Source organism: Lissotriton helveticus, chromosome 10, assembly GCF_964261635.1.
Source record: "Lissotriton helveticus chromosome 10, aLisHel1.1, whole genome shotgun sequence".
Classification (NCBI taxonomy): domain Eukaryota; kingdom Metazoa; phylum Chordata; class Amphibia; order Caudata; family Salamandridae; genus Lissotriton; species Lissotriton helveticus.
The window spans coordinates 12,829,079-12,853,526 of record NC_136071.1 but is presented as its reverse complement, the minus strand read 5'-3'; the positions used below and the strand labels follow the sequence as shown (position 1 = coordinate 12,853,526).

General features: G+C 51.9%; 1 protein-coding gene across 2 annotated transcripts in view; it reads right to left on the bottom strand.

Annotated features, from left to right (window-relative positions):
• HUWE1 (HECT, UBA and WWE domain containing E3 ubiquitin protein ligase 1) overlaps positions 1-24,448 on the bottom strand; it is a 1,655,742-nt gene that overhangs the window by 1,103,723 nt on the left and 527,571 nt on the right. For both annotated transcript variants that reach the window (XM_078664564.1, XM_078664565.1), the window contains one exon: positions 3,099-3,194. In XM_078664564.1, the coding sequence (XP_078520690.1) occupies positions 3,099-3,194 (96 nt within the window). The remainder of the gene's footprint in view (positions 1-3,098; positions 3,195-24,448) is intronic.

The following is a 24,448-nucleotide window of genomic DNA, read 5'->3' as shown; positions in this document are numbered from 1 at the left end:
CAGCCAGGACCTGAGCCAGTGTCAGCATCTTGAACTTCTCCTTCCGGAGGAAGCCGTTGACGTTCCGTAGGTCCAAGATAGGGCATAGGCCCCCTTTGCCCTTCTTGGGTACCAGAAAGTAGTGGGAGTAGCAACCACACCCTACTTCTGGCCCAGGAACGCGCTCGATGGCCCCCTTGGCCAAGAGGGCCGTAACTTCCTCCTGCAGAAGTTGCAAGTGATCCCCCGATACACGGTGGTTCTGCGGTGGCATGGCTGGAGGAGTCGCCTCGAAGGGGAGGGAGTAGCCCCTTCGGACGATCTGCAGCACCCACCTGTCCGACGTGACAGTGCGCCAGTGAAGGTGGTGATGGCGAACCCTGCCTCCCACTGGCGTCACATGGGCCTGAAAGCACGGACTAGGAGGGTTTAGAGGCGGATGCTGCGGGGGAAGGTGTGGACTGACCTCGCCGCTGCCCCCGACCACCAGGACGGCGGTTCCCACGGCCGCCACCGCGTTGGGTATTGCCCTGCGGTGCGTGGCTGGCGGCACGTGTGGGCGCACCCCTTCCGTGGCCACGAAAGGAGTGATAGGCAGCCGATTGCTGGCGCTGGCCCGAGAGGCCTAAGGACTTGGCCGTAGCCCTGGAGTCCTTAAAACGCTCAAGCGCATGGTCTGCCCCTTGTCGCCAAAGAGGCGACGGCCATCGAACGGAATGTCCATAAGCGTGCTCTGGACATCTGCCGAGAAGTTGGCGGACCTCAGCCAGGCGTGGCGTCTGACCGCCACCGTCGTTGCCATCGCTCTACCCAGCGAGTCAGTGGTATCCAGCCCACACCGGATGGAATATTTGGCTGCATCCCGGCCGTCCACAAGGGCTTGGCCGAGTTTGGCCCGTACCTCCAACGGACACTCTGGCAGCACTTCCGCGACCTTATCCCACACAGAGTGGGTGTAACGTCCCAAGAGGCAGGCGGTGTTAGAAGACCGCAGGCAGAGGCTAATAGAGGAGAAGATATTCTGCCCATATTGGTCATACCTCTTGGATTCCCGGTCCGGGGGTGCGGACGGGAATGCGGTCTGGGAATTGGAGGCCTGGATGACCAGGCTCTCGGGGAAGGATGGGAGGACAGAAAACATGGGTCGCCCAGGGCCGGGCGGTGGCGTCTGGCCACGTTCCTATCTACGGGCGAACCCGTAGCTGGCTTGGACCAAGTGCCCAGCAGAACGTCGGTCAAGGCCTCATTAAAAGGCAGCAGAGGCTCGGCCGAGCTTGACTGCGGTTTAAGGACCTCAGTGAGGAGGTTAGTCCTCACGGCCGCGACGGGAGCTCAAGGCCCAAGGCCTTGGCAGCCCTCATCAGCACCACACCATATGTTGCCCCCTCCTCCGAAGCCACAGTAGGAGGGGAGACAAACCCAGTGTCTGGAGAGGTGTCCAGGCCACTGGCCTCCCCAAGGTCTTCTGTCCAGTCCTCACGAGACTGACACTCTCTGGTCAGAGGGTCCTCAGACCCCTCCCAGTCCTCTCCTTCACCCATCTCCTGAAATTCAGGGTCCTCAACCAATGGGGCCTGTTCATAAAAGTGAAAATCACCCAACGGCATCTGGAGCGGCGCCCAACGGGGCCGTCCCGACGGCCAAACAGGAACGGAAGGAGGACTGTGGTCGGCGCCGCCCGAGGACGGCACCGGAGGCGACACCCGAGGGTCCGACGCCGGGGAGGTCGTCAGATCCACCGGCGACGAACCAGATCCCGAAGGGGGGCCAGCGGCGTCCAGCGGCGCCGGGCCCGAAGGCGCCGGCGGCGTCGGAACAACCGGACCCCTCGGCGCCGGGCCCGAAGGCGCCGGCGGCGTCGGGATAACAGGGACCTGCGGCGCCGGGCCCGAAGGCATCGGCGGCGGCGGGGCCGAAGCACCCGACTGCGTCGGGGCCGGAGCCGCCGACCTGCTAGGGCTCCCAGACTGGTCCGCTGGGCCCGGAGGCGCCGCGGAGCCCGTCGGAGGAGAGAGTTTCCTCATGGCCATGAGGAAGCGCTCGACCTCCTCTGGCGTCGCGTTGAGCCCAGGGACCGTAGGGTATGGGGCTGGACGCGGGGCCCGCGACTCCGACGGAGCCGCGTGGGCGGTGTCACCCGAACCCCCGGCCGCATCGCGCGAGCGTCGGGGGGAGTCCGAGGAGCGATGACGCCGCTTGGACTTCTTGTGCCTCTTACCTGACGACGACTTCGGAGGAGTGCGGCCTACTCTCGGAGCTGTGGTGGCTCCGGGCCCGCGACCTGTCCCTCGACCTCCCATGGGATCGGGACCTCTCACGGCGCGGGGCCGACTGCCGGATTTCTAGGCGCCTACGGGACCGCTCCCGCCTGGCTTTCGAAGAGAGGGCCCGGCAGTCGGAGCAGGCCTTGTCGCCCAAACACGACAAACAGACGCGGTGAGGATCCGTGACCGACATCAGCCGGTCGCAATCGTCACAAGGTTTGAAGCCGGGCATCCCTATCGGCACCGTTTCGGAGTCGAGAGACTTCGAAATAGTAATCAAAAAGGATCAAAAAAGTTTAGTCAAAATTGACTAGGGTTACTGCTTTTTCCAGATCTCCGCTTGCTGGCGCGGAAAAAAGAAGAACTGACGTCAGCACGCGGAGGCGGCGTCTAAGTACTCCGACGACGTCATCACGGCGCCCACGACGCCGACGACGGACGCGGAGCCGCAGACGACGCCTACCGACGCGCAAGGGTACTGCTACGCAAAAATTTCCGGATCCAGTCTGACGCCTGGGGTTATTCTAATGTAAGGAATCTAATACTAACGTGTCTCTTTCAGATTCCAGGTTTAGGACTACCCATGTGAGTCCTAGGATGCACAATAAGCACGGTCAGGTGATCGATAAAAGAACAGAATTTGATAACTATGACAATAGTCTACAGAATAAGAAAGGTAGCCAATGTTCTAAATTATGACATAAGCAGTCCCAGACATTGTCTTTCCATTCTAATTGCCATGAGATAGACCTTGTTTGGGAATCACAACCTTGATCACATTCCCAGAGCACCAGTTTGATTCTTTAATTAAGGCAGGCCCCAAACCGCTTCAAGTGACAGATGTAGATATTGTACCTCAGGTGACTCCGTCCTCTGATCCATGGGGATCTCTTGTCCCAACGACATAGCAATGGCTCTCAGCATCTGATCCTCTTCTGACATGCTCAAGTCCTGTAGAGACACAATAAAAACAAGCATTTGCAATGCAATAGGTCTCGCAGCATTAAAGTTTGAGTTATTGGAATTGTATATGACAATGTGCTGCATTAAATATTTAGCAAAGTCTGTATTGGTGTATAAAGATGATTTGCAAGATGATAGCGATGGAGTGGGAGATGGATGGAGTGGGGGATGGAATTCATGTGTGTATTAAAAAGAGGAATCTAAGGATAGAAATAAACGAGGCACCCTCCACTCGCATAGTGTATATAAATACTAGCCCCATTTATGCACCGCTCATTTCATTATAGTGGGTGGTGCACTACCTTCTGTACTCAAGCGAAAGGGGCAGCCTTATCCCATCTTAGGTAGTGAGATCCAGTAAACTGACTGATGCAACAGTTGACAAGGAGACAGCAACTTACTCACACTCCTTCATATACAACATTCCCTAACAAGCACATATCCTGACCCTTTCGCCTGCTTACCCTCACACAGAGGAACACTTTGATGACTAAAAGCGCAGGGAACTGTACGACGTGTTCATTGCACCCTTGAATCCGTGAGGTGTCTCCTTTTATGCACGGGTGAACAATTGTGGCTTATGTGGTACTTCTCGGACAGGGCACCAGCAGCTCCAGAAAAAGGATCAGGTGTACAAATGGGGCTAGGACTTGTATAAATCTTCCTGCCTTGCCTAGTCTGAGTGTATTTGGGTTACTAGCCATACATTTCATCTACATACCTCTTTACTCATACTTCTCATCCTTAAGGATTGTAAGTAAGGGAACAAAACAGCCCCCGGCCACCCTACACCACTGAGGGAAAATACGGTGTGGTTGTTAACGTTAAATGAAACCTCAGTTTTCGCAAGCCCGCCAAGCAGGGGGTCGGAGACTAACAGAAAGCGTTCAGTTCAATAATACATCCCAGGTTTCTTACCCTGCGCCAGCCAACTCCTGCCTCGTCAGCAGCTTAGAGCAACACTGCTCACGACAGATGTCCGCATTGTGGTGAAGTTTAAGACCTCATTTCCTTTACACTTGAACACATTGAAAGATCAGACCTCTCTGCCAAGTATGAACTACGAGAGTGTAGCGCCGACGCTCTTTCGGGGCTTACATTGGAGCCAGACACACTCATGCTGAGGCTAAGCTGGTGGGGTCGCCAGTCAAACTGATTCCTGCAGTACCTGAACTGTGTTGAGCGCGCATGGTTGTTTTCTAAAACTAGTACTGATAACGCTGTCCACTGGCATGTCTGTTTTTTTCATTTTCGTGGCATTGATCAGTCGACACAAGTCATGTTCAGAGAACTCACACAATCTTTAATGCACCCACATATGAAAAAGCCAACTATTCACCCACACAGCAACAAGGAAGACTTTCGCCATAACACAGCAGAGGGTCCATCAACTAGCAGTAACAGAATAAACGGACTATACACGATCCTGTGACAACAGAAGCTAACACCGCAGAGGAAACAAGCCACGCCCCCTTTTGCGTTTACCAATGCTGATATGATTTTTACACTGACGGAGCCAAACTTATCTAGAAGAACAAATCCTTCTCCCGCCGCGCCACCAAAAGTACACACCTATCCCAGCCTTCGCACCTACCCTCTGTGACATGAATATGTCACATTATAGTGCTGCACTGAGAAAAGCATTAAAAGTGATCATTTGTAAACATGAACCAATAGTGAGACACTTTCATATGCAAAAATGAAGAAAAGAGTGATTAGTGAAATAAAATATTCACCTTAGATCACACTATATGTATGCGGAAAAGCCGCAATGTATCCAGGTTTCCGGGTTCCACATAAAAGCTCGGCTCGTTCTGAGCTTGAGGTTCTAACAGGACCTTGAGCTGAGCCAAGCTTCAGGCTTCAGGCTTGAGCCTGGCTCGAGCTTTGTGGCTCGCTCAGTTCTTTAGTGAAGTACATGCATCTTTCCACTTCTTCCAATAGTTTCTGTCTGCTGTTTACAAGCCCCGTGGTTCCTGTCAGTTTGAAGATTTACTACTGAAAATTTACTTCTGCACGGGAGTAAGATTCCGATCTCGCTGGTATTCGCAAAGGATTCCAGAACTTCTTGTAGGAATCGGCAGTGGTTACAGACTCCCACGATTAAATGTGAAACTCTTGTAAGGCACATGTGAGACTCCCTTTCTGCGTGTGCAGTTGTACTTGCTGTGCATTTAGCTTTAAAAGATGTGTTGTGTCTCTCCTGCAAAGTACTTTAACCTACACCCACCAGTTTGTGCTCCCCTCCTGGTGCTGCCCTGATTTGACATGACAATTCTCTTGATATATATCATGTGTGAAGACTACACATGGGGTTACTCCTGCACGGCGGGTGTGCGTCTGAGGCGCAGCTCACAGGCGCACGAGGCTCTGTGAATCGACAAAGTTCTGCAGAAAGGCGTCTCTTCTCTGCTCCAGGTGCCTGACTCCAGGACTGACACCCGACCGTTTTTCTACCCGCATCACCGAAATGTTACTGTCCCAGCCGGTACAGAAATGAGCAAAGTCGCCTAGAACCTGTATTTCTAGGCCTTATCTGTACATACTTCAAACAGAAACTGCACACAGAAAAAAAAAATGAATTGTCCTCTAGACCTGCTTTAACGACCCCTGATTCATAATAGCGGGAGGGGGGCGGGATACAAAGACACTGACAGCGGGAGGGGGGTGGGATGCAATAGCGGGAGGGGGCGGGATGCAATAGCGGGAGGGGGGCGGGATGCAATAGTGGGTGGGGGGCGGGATACAAAGACACGGACAGCGGGAGGGGGGTGGGATGCAAAGGGAATGAGGACACGGACAGCGGGAGGGGGAGGGATGCAAAGGGAACGAGGACAGACAGCGGGAGGGGGGCGGGAACCAGGACACGGACAGCGGGAGGGGGCGGAATGCAAAGGGAACAAGGACACGGACAGCGGGAGGGGGGCGGGAACGAGGACACAGACCAGCAGGAGGGGTCGGGAATGAGGACACGGACGCGGCCGTTTTCAAGCACAATCGCGTTCACATTAAATAACTTCCATGCCAACAATCGTCTTAGAACACAAAAAGTGGGAGCATTAAAAACATTTACAGACCATTTAGCAACGATAAGCGCCCCCCCCCCCCCCCCGGATCTTCATGGCGAGGGAGTTACCACCTTAGGCAGAAAAGCAGCCCTGGTCCTGAGTACCATTCATTCAGGATGAATAGTCAGGAATGGGGGATTTGAACTAAGTGCTTGAAGCTCACTTACCCTCCTTGCCGAGGTAATTGCGATCAGGAAGACCGTTTTAAAAGACAACAGTCTCAAGGGACACTTGTGCAAAGGTTCAAAAGGTGAACCCATCAAAAAAGTAAGCACAAGATTTAAGTCCCATTGAGGCACAATAAAGGGAGTAGGAGGAAATTTATTTGTAAGGCCCTTTAGAAACCTTAAAACAATAGAAGATTTAAATAAGGACGGCTGATCCTGCAGGCCAGGAAAATGCAGAAAAGGCCGAAAGATAACCTTTGACCGTAGCCAAAGAGTGCAAACTGAACTATGTCAGACAATCGAGCATTCAAAGGGTCAATGGACTTCTCCCCACACCAAGAGACAAATTTAGACCATGGATAAGAGTAGATAGACTTGGTGGAATCACACCTGGCCGATAAAATGATATCCACCACATCACGTGGGAGAGAAAAAGAATTCAGGTTGCCCCGTTCAATCTCCAGGCATGAAAACTGCCGACAGACCCTGCACGTACGTTCAGAACTCCGGCCAGATTATTTGCCATCAGACAAATCTGATGGTCCTGAAGAACAAGTTACTTACCTTCGGTAACGCTTTTTCTGGTAGATACTATATCTGCCTGTGGATTCCTCACCTTGTGAATACCCCTTGCGTCAGCAACATTCGGAAATTCTTTTTTCGTAGCCTCGCATCGACGTGGACTCCTGACGTCATAGAGAGACGACCTCGCTCGCGACTCGTGCTGAGGTCACCGACGCCTATAATAGGCCCACGCCGGCGTGATGACATCAGTTCCGCCCTTTTTTCCGTGCCATCGAGGCACACGGACGGACCAATGACAGTAGAAATACACAAGTATACATAGTACACAATAATCAAGGCAAAACACACAGTGTTAAGCAACAGCAGGAAAGCAATTGTAACATTTCCTTGACAACAAAATATATATACATTACATTACAGTAACTCTGGCATAGAAGAGTGGACAACGGGGAGGCGGGTGGGTCAGTGAGGAATCCACAGGCAGATATAGTATCTACCAGAAAAAGCGTTACCGAAGGTAAGTAGCTTGTTCTTCTGATAGATACATCTGCCGTGTGGATTCCTCACCTTGTGAATAGAGTCCCACAGCAGTCCCCACTCCCGGAGGAGGGTGTCCACTCTTCTAGACCAGGAAATCCTGAAGGACAGAGCGTGCAAAGTGACCGTCCCTCCTCACTTCGGAATCCAAGCAGTAATGCTTCGCGAATGTGTGGAGGGAAGACCAAGTTGCCGCCCTACAAATATCCTCAACAGGTACACCTCTAGCTAATGCAGAGGATGAAGACTTAGCCCTTGTAGAATGAGCCCTTATACCCTCTGGTGGTTCCTTACCGGCCAAAGAGTAGCAGATCTTTATGCAGAGGACAATCCATCTCGATAAAGTTCTCTTATGGACCGCCCTTCCTTTCTTGCAGCCAGCAAATCCAACGAAGAGCTGGTCTTCCAAGCGAAAGTCCTTGGATCTGTCCAAGTAAAAGGACACCGCCCTCTTAGGGTCCAGACGGTGCAGTCTCTCTTCCTCCTTAGAAGGGTGAGGGGAGGATAGAAGGAAGGGTAATGGACTGCCCTAGGTGAAAGGGAGTTACCACCTTAGGCAGAAAAGCAGCCCTGGTCCTAAGAACCATTCGATCAGCATGAATGGTCAGGAAAGGAGGCTTGGAACTAAGAGCTTGAAGCTCACTAACCCTCCTTGCCGAGGTTATTGCAACCAGGAAGACTGTCTTAAGGGTAAGAAGCCTCATGGGACATTTGTGGAGAGGCTCAAAAGGAGCACCCGTCAAAAAGGTCAATACAAGATTCAAATCCCACTGAGGCACAATAAAAGGTGAAGGAGGGAACATATTAGTGAGACCCTTCAAAAACCTTAAGACCACAGGAGACTTAAAAAGAGAAGGCTGGTCAGGCAAACAGAGAAAAGCCGACAGTGCCGACAGGTAACCCTTCACCGTGGCAACCGCAAGACCCTGCCGCGCCAGAGAAAGGGCAAACTGGTGAACATTAGACAAATGGGCCTTCAAAGGATCAACAGACCTTTCCCCACACCACGTGACAAATTTCGACCATCTATAAGAATAGATGGACTTAGTGGAGACACGCCTGGCTGACAAGATGACATCCACAACGTCAGGCGGAAGGGAAAAGGAAATCAGGTTGCCCCGTTCAATCTCCAGGCATGAAGGTGCAATGTCTGGAGGTGGGGGTGTAGAACCTGCCCCTCCATCTGAGAGAGGAGGTCTGCCCTGAGAGGGAGACGGAGCGGCGGGTGAGAGGAGAGGTGGAGAAGATCTGTATACCACACCCTTCTTGGCCAGTCCGGGGCGACCAATATGACTAGGGCCCGGTCTTGGCGAATCTTCCTCAGAACCCGAGGAATCAAGGGTATGGGGGGAAACGCGTAAAGGAGTTGACCTCTCCAACTCAACTGAAACGCGTCCCCCAAGGCTCCTTGCATCGGATACTGGAGACTGCAGAAAGACAGGCAGTGCGCATTCTCGTGAGTGGCGAACAGGTCCACCCGAGGAGTCCCCCACATCCGAAAGATGTCGTGAACCACCTCCGGGTGAAGCCTCCACTCGAGGTCGGCAGAGAACTGCCGACTGAGACTGTCTGCACGAACGTTCAGAACTCCGCCCAGATGATTTGCCATCAGACAAATCTGATGGTCCTGAACCCAGGACCAGAGACGCAGAGCCTCTCTGCAGTGACACTGCGATCCCACTCCTCCCTGCTGGTTGTCATCCCACATCGCGGTAGTGTTGTCCGTCAGTTCTAGACCCGACCGACTGCGAAGGGATGGGAGGAAGGCCTTGAGAGCCAGACGTATCGCCCGCAATTCTAGAAGGTTGATGTGAAGCAACCTTTCCTCTGGAAACCAAAGGCCCTTGACCTCCAGATCCCCCAGATGAGCACCCCACCCGAGAGTGGATGCATCCGTTATCACCGTGGCCACCGATGGGGGAAGTTGAAAAGGCTTTCCTTGGGACAGATTGCCTTCCACGCCCCACCAAGACAGATCCGCTGCAGCTTCTCTGGAGATCCTCACTGACTCCCTGAGATCTCCGTTGTGCTGATACCACTGCTTGCGGAGGCACCACTGGAGCACCCTCATGTGCCAGCGTGCATGGTTGACCAACAGAATGCATGAAGCCATCAGACCGAGCAGGCGAAGGACCTTCAGGACTGGAACGACCGCTCCATTGTAAAATAAAGGAATCATCTCCCGTATGTCGCGAATCCTTTGAGGGGGAGGGAATGCACGACATACGGTTGTGTCCAGTACCGCACCTATGAACAGGTTGCGCGGGGAGGGCACCAGGTGAGATTTGGGTACATTTATCGAAAAACCCAATCTGAACAACGGATACTTTGTTGCCTATATTGTTACCTTTTTCTGCTTCTTTGTATCCTGTTTCTTCGACAATGTCTTCTAAAAAGACCGGATTTAAGCCATGCAGAGAATGTGGCAAGATGATTGGCTACAGAGATTCCGATAACCGTTAGCGTCGACGACGCGGAAAAAAAGGGAACTGATGTCATCACGCCGTTCAGAACTCCGGCCAGATTATTTGCCATCAGACAAATCTGATGGTCCTGAACCCAGGGCCAGAGACGCAGAGCCTCTCTGCAGTGACACTGCGACCCCACTCCTCCCTGCTTGTTGTCATACCACATCGCGGTAGTGTTGTCCGTCAGTTCTAGACCCGACCGACTGCGAAGGGATGGGAGGAAGGCCTTGAGAGCCAGACGTATCGCCCACAACTCTAAAAGGTTGATGTGAAGTAACCTTTCCTTCGGAGACCAAAGACCCTTGATCTCCAGATCCCCCAGATGAGCACCCCACCCTAGAGAGAATGCATCGGTTATTACTGTGACAACCGAAGGAGGAAGATGGAAGGGCTTTCCGTGAGACAGATTGCCCTCCACACTCCACCAAGACTCATCTGTAGTGTAGTTCCTATCATCCCAATAGGCTCTGCGCATTGGAATAATACCTACAGCAGTAAAGGCCTAGGCCAGACGTTAACTAGGTCTACTACTGTCGATACTAGACTTAAAGTTTTGGGTTTGCCAGCTTAGCTCAGAGTTCACTAGAAACTTTCTCGAATGTTCAAGGAGGACTTAACTTCCCTGATTAGACAAGAAGGGATTTAGTTTCTGACAACCATAGAACATGACAACTTTGCTCTCCCCTAATCAAGAGTAAATCTCGAGAGTCGTGTGAACAAAAGGCAATTTATTTTACTCAGTCAGTACGTGCATTCTTAGTCTCATCAGAATGTAGAGAAAAGGAAGAGACGGGCGTGTTCAATAAAAAGGTGTTATTTATTGATCAGTCTCTTTTCTCATACAAGAGAAATGGATCGATATTATTGCAATACTTATAGTTAAGTAAAGTGCATACATTAAAAGCAATAGTATAAAATAATAATACTGTAAAAACATTGATATGGTTTCTAAGCCATAAGATGTTTTAAAATGAATAAAATATATTACATACACATATACATTTGACTAAACGTACTCAACTGGTGTTTCTAGATACGCCTACCCCGTGTACCTGACCTAAGTCTAATACGTGGGCGGGAATAGAAAGTTACAGTTTAAGTTAAGTTTGTTTTTGCCAAGTGAATAACTAAAGAATTCTCTGTGAGGGGTTATTCAGTTCTGTACCTGGAAGTTAGGATGAATGAGGAATGGTATCTCTCTCTCTGGTCTCGATATTCCAGGCTGCCTGCGAGGGCTGCCCAGAAACGCCGGTGCTGGATTCTCGGCAGGAGAAAGCAGCGCGTCTCTCAGCGCGTCAGGAAGGCGGGGCTGCTGCCAGCGGGGTCTGCTCTGCTCTTGGCTTCGGCAAGTATGGCTGCTCCGTCTCGTCACCACGCGTGTGTATGCATAGGGCAAGATCGGTAATATTTATACCTTTAAGGTGCCGAGATTGACGTAAGGATGGACATAGATACGTCAATAAGGATGTCATACGACTTGCTCGTTAGCACATTCTTTTACTGAAGTTCTCTGTGAAATCAAAACAATGGCCTCAGGGTTTTGCCCAGGTTGTCATAGGTTTGATTTGTTATGAGAACTCCGTATGCCTTATCAGGGGCTGGAGGAATATCGCTTGTCTAATTAGATCGCAAGCGTTATGACCTAATCAGATAACACGTTCCTGTGCCGTAGTGTGACTGCGTCAGATAACGGTATCTGCATCATGGGGGTTTTCTGCCTCATGGGCTGACTGCTAGTTAACCTGTTGGTTTGTTTAACTAGAATAGGGTCAGGAATAGGGGGATCGATTCAGAACCTATAGGAATACATGACACATCCGCCGCAGCTTCTCTGGAGAGCCTCACTGACTCCCTGAGATCTCCGTTGTGCTGATACCACTGCCTGCGGAGGCACCACTGGAGTGCCCTCATGTGCCAGCGTGCATGGTTGACCAACAGAATGCAGGAAGCCATCAGACCGAGCAGACAGATGACCTTCAGGACTGGAACAACCGCTCCATTGTAAAATAACGGAATCATTTCCTGTATGTCGCGAATCCTTTTAGGAGGGAATGTCCGACACACAGTTGCATCCAGTACAGCACCAATGAACAGGTTGCGCTGTGAGGGCACCAGGTGAGATTTGGGTACATTTATCGAAAAACCCAATCTGAACAACAGAGCTGTGACTTGCAGATGTTGGAGCACCTTCTCTGGGGGTTCTGCCTTGATTAGCCAATCGTCCAGATAAGGGAAAACTGGTATCCCTGATCTTCTGAGATGTGCCACCACCACAGCCATCACCTTGGTGAAGACTCGAGGCGCAGTAGTAAAACCAAACGGAAGGACCGCAAACTGGTAATGCTGCTATCCCACCGTAAAACGGAGATACTTCCTGTGCGACTTCACGATTGGGATGTGGAAATACGCAACCTGTAAGTCGATCGACACCATCCAGTCTTCTTTCAGCAGCGCTTGAAGAACTGCTTCAGAAAGAGGTTCAAGACCCTGAGATCCAGGATTGGACGAAGTCTGCCATCCTTCTTGGGATCAGGAAATACCGGGAGTAGCATCCCTGTCCCGTTTCCTCCACTGGAACCACCTTTAACGCACCTTTTCTCAGTAATGCCATGACTTCTTCCTGCAGGAGTAGCAGGTGGTCCTCTGAGCAAAACCCTTGGCAAGGAGGGTAATTCGGAGGGAACTCCCGAAAGGGAAGAGCATACCCATTCTCCACGAGATTGAGCACCCAAAAGGTCCGATGTGACCGATTCCCAATCTCATAGAAAATAGGTACGCCGACCCCCCACAGGACCCGCATGATCCGGAATGGCAGATTTAGGTCTGCTTTGCTGATGTTGGAGGGGGGTGGGGAGAGCAAGAGGAGGAGGAAGAGGAAGCTTGACGTCCGAGGACGAACTCTTTGTTTGCCCCTGTATGACTTATACAGCGGATTTTGCTGTTGTGATGGCTTGTAGAGATGAAATGACAACCTTCCAAACCCCCTAAACCTTTTGCCCACAGTTCCTCTGGATTGTAAACCCAAGGATCTGGCCTTAGCTCTGCTGCGTTTGAATCTCTCCAATGCAGCATCAGCCTTTTTCCCCGAAAAGGCCAGAGCCATCAAAAGGTAGATCCATTAAGGCCGCCTGGACATCCGCAGAGAATTCAGAGGACTTCAACCAGGCCACTCTTCTGGTGGCAATTGAAGATCCCATGACTCTTGCCACTGAGCCAGCTGTGTCCAAACCACTCTGAATGACTTGCCGAGCAGCAGCCTGAGTGTCAACAAGCACCTCATTAAAAAAAATTCTGTCCTCCTCTGGAATCTTAGGACCGAGTTGTTTCACAGAATCCATCAAAGCATGGAACTAACGCCCCAAGAGGCATGTAGCATTTGTCGATTTGAGAGCCATATTCGCAGATGAGAAGACTTTCTTTGCGGCTTGGTCCTGCTTTTTAGATTCCTTGTCCCCAGGCACCTGAGGGAAAGCACCTGCAGATTTTTTGGAGCAGGCTGCTTGTACCACCAAGCTCTGTGGCAAAGGATGCGAAGGTACAAAGTCTGGGTCACCAGGAGCAACCCTGTATCTTCTCGCAACAGCTTTAGAGACAGCAGGAGCTGTAAGAGGTCTATTCCACACCTCGAAGATTGGCTCCATCAAAGCATCATTGAAAGGAAGCATGGGCTCTACAAAAGAAGATGGAGAGTGGAGGACTTCTGTCAAAATATTCGACTTGAACTCTGTAGTAGGTAGAGTTAAATTCAATAGATCCGCCGCCTTCTTGATGACTACATGATATGGAGCCACATCTTTAGAAGGGGCATCGGAGACAGAAGCTAACTCCCAATCCGGAGACAGTTCCAATCCACTAGCCTCCCTTAAGTCACCAAAGAAATCCTCATATTCCTGCAGCTCACCCTCTTCCATCTCGGCTTCTCAGTATCTTTATTCCTCCCGAAGACGCTGAGCCTCACGCCCCACGCCTCGACCTCTCCTTCGGGAACGGCTTCGGCGGATCCGGAATCTACGCCGACGGAGCCGGCGTCGAGCTCGGAGCCGGAGGACCAGGTCGCTGTTCTAGAGTTCGGGCCGGAACAGGCGCCAGTGACTAAGGCATCGGCGTCGAAGCTTCGGCGGCGCCGAAAAATGCCAAGGCAATGTCGGAGCTAGCATAAATGGCATGAACGGCACCGGAGCCTAAGACTGGGGGACTCCCAGGTTAAATGCCATCAGACCCATGGGACCAGCCGGTGCTCCAGAGGGGTACAAGGCTCTCGAATAGACATCATACATAGCGTTTAAAAACTGTGTAGGGTCTTGTCCTGGGCCCGGAAAAGGAGGGTATGTACCCAAAGGCTGCTATTGAGGAAACGGAGTCTTCTCGACCTCTTCCTCGGGTTGGTGTACTTGAGTCGAACCCTCAGGCAATGGAGCCTCTTCCTCTCGAGTTGGGGATAGAGACTGAGCCGGAGGGGGATTCTACACCAGAGCCAGTGAATGCTCCGGCGACTCCATGGGCGAAGCCTCACCTTACGGATCCAGAGCCTCTGGAGGAGGAGATATATCATCCTTTCGATGCCTTCTACTTGGGAGACTTCGGCTTCAAATCCGAATCCTTCCCAGAATGGTGTCATGAACAATGCTTCCTCTTCTTCTTAGTCGACCTGGAAGCATGACCCGAAGACTACCTAGAGTGCAACTTCGAACGAGACCTCGATCTCGACCTCTTCCTGTCCTTTTTTCCCTTCATCTTGGCAACCAGGAGCTTCGCCTCTCTCTCACGAAGGACCTTGGGATTCATCTTCCTACAGGATGGACACCCCTGGACATCATGGTCCGAGCTCAGGCACCAAACGCAATCTTCATGCGGGTCCGTGATCGACATCTTACCGCATTCACCACACGGCTTGAATCCAGTCTTCGATGACATATCGACTGGAGAAAGCGATACACGAAACACGAAAACCAACAGTAACAAAGTTACTATCAAAGCTACAGAGAATACCTAGAAAACCGCTGGCGTTGACGCGGAAAAAAGGGACCTGATGTCATCACGCCGACGTGGGCCTATTATGGAGTCGGTGACTTCAGCTGAGGCGCGCGCGCGATGCCATGCTTCTGTGACGTCGTCGACGCGAAGCTACAAAAAGAATTTCCGAATGTTGCTGACGCAGGGGGATATTCACAAGGTGAGGAATCCACTGGCAGATGTATCCATCAGAATGAATATGCTACTTACCAGTATGCATCTGTTCTTGGCATGTAGGGCTGCTAACATTCATATCTTTTGCATAGATCGCCGCCTAGTGTTGGGTCCGGATGATCGCACCTTGTTGTCCTGGAAGAGTCTTCGAAGTATCCTGAGATAGGTGGCTCCTCCCCTGGACTACAGTGCGCATGGGCATCGGCTCCATCCCCAGATTGTTTTTAGCCATTGTGGCAGAGATGGAGTGAAAAGTGTAAAGGATGTCCATGCTAATAATTGAATGCAAGAGTATGTCTGCAGATGCGACAGGCACCGGGGAGGAGGGTGGGCGATATGAATGTTAGCAGCCCTACATGCCAAGAACAGATGCATACTGGTAAGTAGCATATTCAGTTCGAGGCATGTGGGCTGCTAAATTCATATCTTTTGCATAGAATATATAGCAGTCCCACCATTAGCGGCGGTTGCCCGTGCCAGCTGCAGAAACCTGAAAGAGTGTCTTGAGAACAGCCTGTCCAACAGCTGCTTGCTGTTTGGAATGCACATCAACACAGTAGTGTTTTGTAAAGGTATGCGGTGTAACCCATGTGGCTGCTCTGCAAATGTCTTCCAAAGGAATGTTCCCTAGGAAAGCCATGGATGCCCCCAATTTGCGTGTGGAGTGCGCCCTTGGGGGTATTGTTAAGGTACGTTTAGCCTTTTGATAGCAGATTTGTATGCACTTAACAATCCACCTGGCTATTCCTGCTTTGGAAATAGGGTTGCCCTTGTGCTGTGGCGAGAAGGCAACGAAAAGTTGTTTTGTTTTCCTAAAGTGTTGTGTCCTGTCAATATAGTACATCAACGCCCTCCTAACGTCCAAAGTATGGAGCATTCTTTCCGCCACTGTTTGTGGGTTTTGGAAGAATGCGGGCAGGTCAATAGTTTGGTTGAGATGAAACTGACACCACCTTCGGAAGGAATTTGGGGTTAGTGCGTAGTACCACCCTATTTGGATGAATTTGTATGAATGGCTCTTGGATTGTGAGCGCTTGCAGCTCACTGACACGTCTTAGTGACGTAATAGCAATAAGGAAAGCCACTTTCCATGTTAGGAACTGGAGTTCACACGAGTGCAGTGGCTCAAAAGGTGGTCCCATCAGCCTGGTGAGGACCACATTGAGGTTCCACACCAGAGCTGGCGGTGTTCTCGGGGGAATGACTCGTTTCAGACCTTCAAGGAAGGCTTTAATGGCAGGCACCCTGAAGACAGAGAGATGTTGCCTGTTCTGAAGATAAGCTGCAATGGCGGATGGATGTATCCGAATGGAAGCGTACGCTAGATTGCACTTGTAAATGTAACAGATAGCAAATGATGTTAGGGATAGATGCATCTAGCGGGTTTATGTTATTGGCTGTACAGTGAATGACGAAACGCTTCCATTTTGCAGCATAGCATGCTCTGGTAGTCGGCTTCCTTGCCTCCTTGATGATGTCCATGCATTCTGGAGGTAGGTGAAGGTAGCCAAACTTCAGGAGCCAGATCGCCAGGTTGAGCTGTTGCGGATCTGGATGCTGAATGTCTCCATGGTTCAGCGTTAAGAGCTTGGGTGTTAGGCGCAGCCTTTGATGCGGCACCACTGAGAGTTCCAGAAACGTGGTGTACCATGGTTGGCGTGCCCACGTTGGTGCAACTAGGATGAGCGTCATCGAGTGCGGCCTTAGCTTTCTTGCCACCAGCGGTATTAGAGGTGCTGGTGGAAAAGCGTACGTAAATTTGCCTGACCAGTTCATCCATATCGCATTCCCCTGCGACTGTGGGTGAGGGAACCTGGCGGCAAAGTGTTGGCATTTTGCGTTTTCGCTTGTGGCAAACAGGTCTATCTGTGGATGACCCCACTGCTGGAAGTACGGGCGGAGTACTGATGGATGTAACTCCCACTCGTGCATTTGATGGCTGTATCTGCTGAGCAGATCCGCCATCTGATTGTCCTTGCCCGGGAGGTGTTCTGCCATGAGGAAAATGTTCCGCTGAATGGCCCACTTCCACATGCTCTGAGCCAGATGAGACAGCTGCGGTGAGTGGGTGCCTCCCTGCTTTTGAATGTAGTACATCGCTGTCATGTTGTCCGTCCGGACTAACACTACCTTGTTGCACAGATGTACATTGAAGGACTTGAGCGCCATGAAGATTGCCATCAGTTCCAGATAGTTGATATGCATCTTCTGTTGCTGCGTCGTCCATAGTCCCTGCACTGTGTAAGTGAGCAGATGAGCTCCCCATCCCTGGAGAGATGCGTCCGTTGTCAGGATAATCTGTGGCACTGGCTCCTGGAACAGTCGGCCCTTGCAAAGGTTGTGTGGATTCCACCAATGCAGAGAGTTGTACGCCCGACTGGTAACCAACACTAGGTCTGTCATTCGTCCTTGAGCCTGTGTCCACTGATTTGCTAAGCACTCCTGGAGCGGACGCATATGTAACCTTGCGTGAGGGACTATGAAGATGCAGGAGGCCATCATGCCTATCAACTGCATGAACACTCTCGCTGGAAGCGAGTGTTGTGGTCTGAACCTTTGGATTAGAGACTGTATGCGGTCTATCCTGACCTTGTTTGGCTGAGCCATAGCTGTCAGGGTATTTATTGTCGCACCCAGAAACTGCCGTACATGTGCTGGTTGAAGGTGCGACTTTAGGTAGTTCAACGAGAAGCCTAGATCGTGAAGGAGGTGAATGGTAGTCGACATGTCCGCGGCGCACTGTTGTTCCGACTTGGCTTGAACGAGCCAGTCGTCTAGGTAGGGGTAGACATGGATGTTCTGCCTCCTGAGGTGCGCCGCTACCGTCGCCAGACACTTGGTAAACACTCTGGGGGCGGTGGTCACTCCGAAGGGTAGGACTTTGAACTGATAATGCCTGCCGTGGATAGTGAACCTGAGATACTTTCTGTGGGACGGGTGTAGTGGTATGTGGAAATAAGCATCCTTGAGGTCTAAGGTTGCTAGGAAGTCTCCTTGGTTCAGCAAGGGAAGAATCTGTTGCAGTGTGAGCATATGGAAATGTTCTGACAGTATATACAGGTTGAGGGGGCGCAGATCTAGAATGGGTCTGAGAGATCCGTCCTCCTTTGGAATAAGGAAGTACAGGGAATAGACCCCTGTGCCTTCCTCCTCCACTGGCACGAGCTCTATTGCGCCTTTTTGCAGCATCACCACTACTTCTTGCTGCAATAAGTGCAAGTGCTCTGCGGACATAGGCCGTTGCTTTGGTGGAATGTTGGGTGGAGTGGACGTTAACTCTAGACAATAACCGTACTGGACAAGTTGTCTTACCCACCTGTCTGTGGTGATGTTTGTCCAGACTGGCAGGAACTGCTGGAGTCTCCCCCCGACAGGTGTTAAATGGTCGGGGGGCAGTGACAGAGAGTCACTGTTTGTTTGGGGCAGAGGAACGGGAGTTGTTGTTTCCTCTGCCACGTCCCCTGGTGCTGTTTCCTCGATAACCTCCTTTATTCTGCTTGGGGTACGAGGACTGTGCTCCACCTTTAGTGAACTGTGATTGTTGACCCATCTGCCCTCTGGTGACCCCACGTGCACCTGAGCGACGAAAAGTGTTGCCCCGGAATTGTTGTGACTGAAGGGCCCCCAAAGACTTAGCCGTTTCGTTGTCTTTCTTAATCTTTTCGAGGGTGGTGTCAACATCAGGACCAAACAGTCTATCAGGATTGACGGGCTGATTGAGTATGGTTGTTTGAATGTCTGGTTTAAACCCTGATATGCGTAGCCACGCTTGTCGTCTTAGCATGACGCTAGTGTTAATAGCCCTAGCTGCTGTGTCTGCGGCATCAAGTGCACACTTTATTGCTGCGTTGGAGATGAGCTTTCCCTCCTCTATGAGCAGTTTGGTACCCTCTTGAAACTGTAGGCAGGTGTTGTAAAAGTTGCTCTAGGGTGTCGTAATGCGCCCTATCATAACGTGCCAATAGCGCCTGTGTATTTGCAATACGCCAGAAATTGGCAGCCTGCGCAGCTATTCTTTTGCCCCCTGCCTCAAGCACTTTGGACTCCTTGTCTGGGGGAGGAGCTTCACCAGTCGTTTGAGAGTTGGCCAGTTTGCGGGCATTTGCGACCACTAGAGAGTCAAGAGGCAACTGTCCCCGAATATATGCGGGGTCAGCAGGTGCCGGTCTGTATTTCTTCTCGATGCGTGGGTTGACCACTCTCGCTCTGGTAGGCTCCTTAAAGATCTCTGCAGCATGTTTAAGGACCCCTTTCAGCATAGGAAGTGTCTTGACTGTTCTTTCAGAGACAGAGAAAGTGTCAAATAGAAAGTCTTCCTCCACTGGGTCAGCGTGCATGTCCACGTCATGATTAGCAGCTGCCCGTTCGATTAATGCATGAAATCCTGCAGAATCCTCTGTTGGGGATGCCCGTGCACTGAAAAGCTGTGGGTCTTGCCCCACAGGTTGGTGTCCCTGGTCACCAGCGTCATCATAGGAATCCTGTTGTGCATCAGGGTCATTGATGGGGAAATTATATTGGTCATCTAGTCCCTCCTCCTCTCCCCCAGAGTGGTCGGGGGAAGGTGTTGGACTTCTCCTAGGCGGAGGCTGGATAGGTTCAACTAGGGCAGGAATGTCCTGTGTAGGCCTTTTCTTCTTCAGTGGAATAATAAAGGAGTCCACTGGCGGGGAAGTGATCTTCCTCTTATAAAGGGTCAGCCTGCCAGTGTCTGCGTCGATAAAACGCTCAGATTCGTCTCCTGAGTCGTGTTGTCGACCCGAGAGGCCGCTAGACGTTGAAGATTCTGATGTCTTCGGCGCCGTCTTTGGGGCAAAGGCTTTCGGGGCTTCCTTCGGCGGCAGATTATATAAGAGCTTGGCAGTAGGCTTTACAGGCACGTCCAGTGTCTTCTGGTGCGACGGCGCGGAAGCCGATGTCGCAGTAGCCTTCTCACGAATCCGTTGCAATGAACTGACGATTTGTGATGCTCCACCCGCCGAGGCACCTGGCGCCGACGAGGAGTCCGCCAGCGGGCTGCCGCCCCCGACTTTCTGGGGCACTTTTGGAGGCTTAGACGTCTATGCCGCAGCTTTAGGCACGGAGTCCTTGGGCCTATGAGCCGAGCCTCCGCTCATGGATCCGAGGGATTTCGTAGACTCCGCCTCGACGATGCGTCCGGCTAACGGTGCCCCTGTCGGCACCGAGTGTTTATCGACGACTTTTGCGGACTTAGTCTGTGCCGCTCCGGTCGACCCTTGACGGACGACCTTCTTTGAGGACGCATCCCCCTCCGATAACTTCGGCACTGTTGAGTCAACAGTCTTCTTCGGCTTAAGTGGCCCGGAGGTCGACGGAGCCGATGAGGTAACAGGCTTTGGCGTCTTAGATGGAACGTCCGCCATCTTAGGTGCACTCGAATCCGGTGGTTTCGGTTTCGATTTGGCGTCGGCCATTTTAGGTGCAGTCGATACCGTTGGTTTCAGTTTCAGTTTCGATATGGGCTGCGTAGCCCCCGCAGGTGTGTCCGTGGCCGGGCGTGAAGGCGGGGCCGTGGCTTGCGGTGCAAGGTCTTGGGTAAGGCCGAGAGGCGATCCCGTGACCTGAGCCTGATCCGTATAACTGTCGGGGCATAGCTCATCCCCTGAGCTATCTTCCGCGGCCCCATAAACTTCTTCGACGTCCCCTACCTCGTCGACGTATTCAAGGTCTTGTTCTATGGCCCCGTCATCTCCGTCGGGAGCAGCTTCGACCTCCGTCGCAGGTGGTGAGATTTGAAGATGATGGCTTAGGCTCTCGTCTTCTGGGTCGTCGAAGATGTTATCGGGTGCCGGTGCCGCTCGCTGGCCCTCGAGGCGCACCGCGCGCAGAAGCTTGAGCGTTTTCTTCGACCGGAACTTGGAGCAGGCTTTGCAGTTCTGCTCGTTATGGTCCGGCGAGAGGCATTTATTGCAGACCGGGTGCACGTCGATATGTGGGTATTTGGACCCACAGACGGGACAGTATTTAAACGGGCTCCGGTCCATGTTGAAAAAGTCGCGGTCTTGCTGCGATGAGAAGGCCTCGATGTCCGAAGAGTAACTCGACTCCGCAGATTCCGCCTCAAAGAGACGGGAGAAACTCGAGACCGCACGCAAACAATACCGACGCAGGTAACGAAGGTCTTTTGACCTTAAAGAAGTAAGTTTTCTCGGTTCCGACAGACGTCGAGACCGCATCCGAACCCAATGGCGGAAAAAAACAATCTGGGGATGGAGCCGATGCCCATGCGCACTGTAGTCCAGGGGAGGAGCCACCTATCTCAGGATACTTCGAAGACTCTTCCAGGACAACAAGGTGCGATCATCCGGACCCAACACTAGGCGGCGATCTATGCAAAAGATATGAATTTAGCAGCCCACATGCCTCGAACGTATTAGTTACTTACCTGTAATCCTAGGTCTCACCCAGGGGTATACTCAGTCATAATCTATAAATAATCCCCGCCCATGAGCGGGACCCCGGAGCATATAGAAAATACACACATATATATACATACATACATACATACATATATATACATACACACATATATATATACACATACATACACATATTGTCGAAAAAATACACATATATATTGTTAGAAGGTGGTTCTGACACTAGGGGCCGCCCGGATTTTTCGCTTTTTGAGCACCTAATTGTTGAGCTTTTACTGAGGGGGAGCCTCATAATCTGGGACTCAGCCACAGTGAACTCATAATGAAGGAGACCGCATGGAGATTTTACTGGTGTCCGCCTGGCTTGACTAGGCCGCTGCACAGCAGCTGGAGTATGGAACAACGTGCTGGTTACATGCAGACACGGGTGTACATGCGTGTGCACTCGTGTAGGAGCTGCGCAGGGGAGATTCCGAGCGTGCGCAGTCCAGGAGCAGCTACAGAGTGAATGGTGTGGCAGGACTTATGCAGAATTGGGTGGTGACATGGAATAGGCTTTATACCCTGGGAAGGAACATGCCAGGGAAAGTCAGTGTGTTTTACTGTGTTTTCACTTCATTATTCCCCTAAGGGGATGTGGGGCCCATGGCTAAAATGACTTCCACAAGGCCTACAGATTCCAGACACGCACTAAAGTCCATTGTAGAGTAGGTGAAAAGTATTCTGCAGAGTCCAAAGTCATATGTACTGCTTTTGGGTCATTCAGAACGGTCATATTTCTCTGAGCCAGCCATGACCAGACCCAGGCTGAGGGTTGACCTCAGCTGGATGGATTGATAACGTTTCTTCCACAAGCTAGGGCCACCTCTCCACAAAGAAGAAGATGGGTGGGGCTACAGGCTCATCCATTAGCAGCTGTCACTGGGTGCCAGGCACCAGGCTGCACCAAGAAGGAAAGAGTTGGGTTTCAGAGGCCAAGTGGCCAGAGACACTGGAGGACTCCATTTTGAACAAACCCAGAGGCTGGACAAGAAGGAGGGGGCAGGGAAGTGATGTGTCGCTGTTTGATAGGACCCACAGAGACTTTGCCAGCCCCCTACTCAACTTTTAAAAAGTACTTGCACAGGAAGAGAAGCTCTCTCTGGGGTGTGGTCTGCTGAGGTGGAAGGTGCTGGAGCCTGGCAATGGGCAGTTGGAAGGAGAGACCCCCTGACTGTCACCCAGGCCCCTAACAGCACCAGAAGAAGTGCCCAGGACCGGTGCGCAGAAGCAGGGGCCTCTGCGCAGGGAGAAGAGAGGCGCAGGAGGAGAGCCAGGCGAAAGGCTGGCGCAGGGAGCCATTGCAGACCACTCCCTGCAGAGTGCACCGTCTTGGAGACCGGGAGAGTGAAGGAGAGTGCTCCCAGAGGCTGGGGGCGCCGCCAGGAGCAAGAAGAAGCGAAAATGGGGCAGATCGGACCTCCAGGGGTTGAGATACGGCTCCCAGAAGGTGAGCGACCTTGGACCTGTGGCCCCCTGGCGGCGAAGCGCGTGAGGCTCTGCCGCTAGTCCAGGAAAGGCCCCCGGGGTGGGTCAGGTCCGGGGACTGCCCTCCAAGGTGGAGAGCCTGCGGGGGTCCCGGGTGGGACTGGGGCACCGAACCAGGAAGGAGGAGCCGGGTGTGGGCTCCCCGCGTCGCATACCCTTACCCGGGGGTCCAGGCGGGATCAGGCCCCTCAACGAGGCCCCAGAAAGTGGCAGGAGCTTGAAGCACCCCATGATGCCTTGCAAGGCATGAGGAATGGATTGTTTTTGGCATTTTGGTGGCCCCCAGAGGAGAGGGGTCACCCTTGAGTGTGAAAAGGTGCTGGAGGGGAGCTGCTGGAGCAGCGCAGTCTCGCCCCCAGGACAAAGCTAAGTCCCACCCTAAGTTTCTTGAGGATTTAAAAAAGTGGGGGCATACCAATGTAAGAAACATGGCACTTTAGTCCTGTGAGAAAGTGCCATCTTTCTTGCATTGGTATGCCCCCACTTTTTTTCTGAACTGCCGATGTGCTTTGGCTGAGTGTGCCCTGGGCTCCTTCCAACCAGGTGCCCAGGGCCTGTGTTCCTTCCCTAAAACTGTGTTGAAGCTAAAACCCAATTGGCATCTCTGGCCACCTGTCAGCCCCTGGTAAATGGTAACCTAGGTACACAGTGTATGGTGACCATAGAAGACCCCTGAGGGCTGCAGCACCTATTGTGCCACCCTCAGGGGCCCTGTACCCTGACACGCACACACTGCCTTTGCAGGCTGAGTGCCTAAGTACAGGACTAAACAGAGTCGACATGGCACACATCCCTGTGTGCCATGCCCACAGAACCCACTGCCCTGGCATACCTCAGTCACCCCTCTAGCTGGGTGGCCAATGCCAGAGACGAGGGCACAGGTGCATGAGCCCGGTGCCCCTACAGTGCCCTGGGCCATTCCTGGGCACTGTAAGTGCAGTGCTGTCATTTAAGAGTATATGGTGCTGGGAGGTTGTCATTACGAACTCCACAGCATCATAATGGCTACGCTGATACCAAACTTCCCAGCACATTAAACCCGCACTGATGCCAGTGGGGGATTTAATGTAAATTACACCAGAGGGCATCTGTGAGAAAGTGACTCTATATACTGGACTAGAAGGAAGTACAGTGTGTAAGGAGTCCACCAACCCCAGAGGTTAAAGCCAGGTGTGACCTTACTCTCCAAAGTGGTAGCTTGGTCGAGCAGTAAGGCAGCACCAGAGGACAGTGTAAAGCATTTGATGTACACACTCAGTCAGCAAAAGGTTTCACACACTAAAGAACTGAACTCCAGGCCAATTGTTATTATATCCTTAGATATAGTTGTTTTATTTTTAGAACCAACAGTTATAAAAATATACT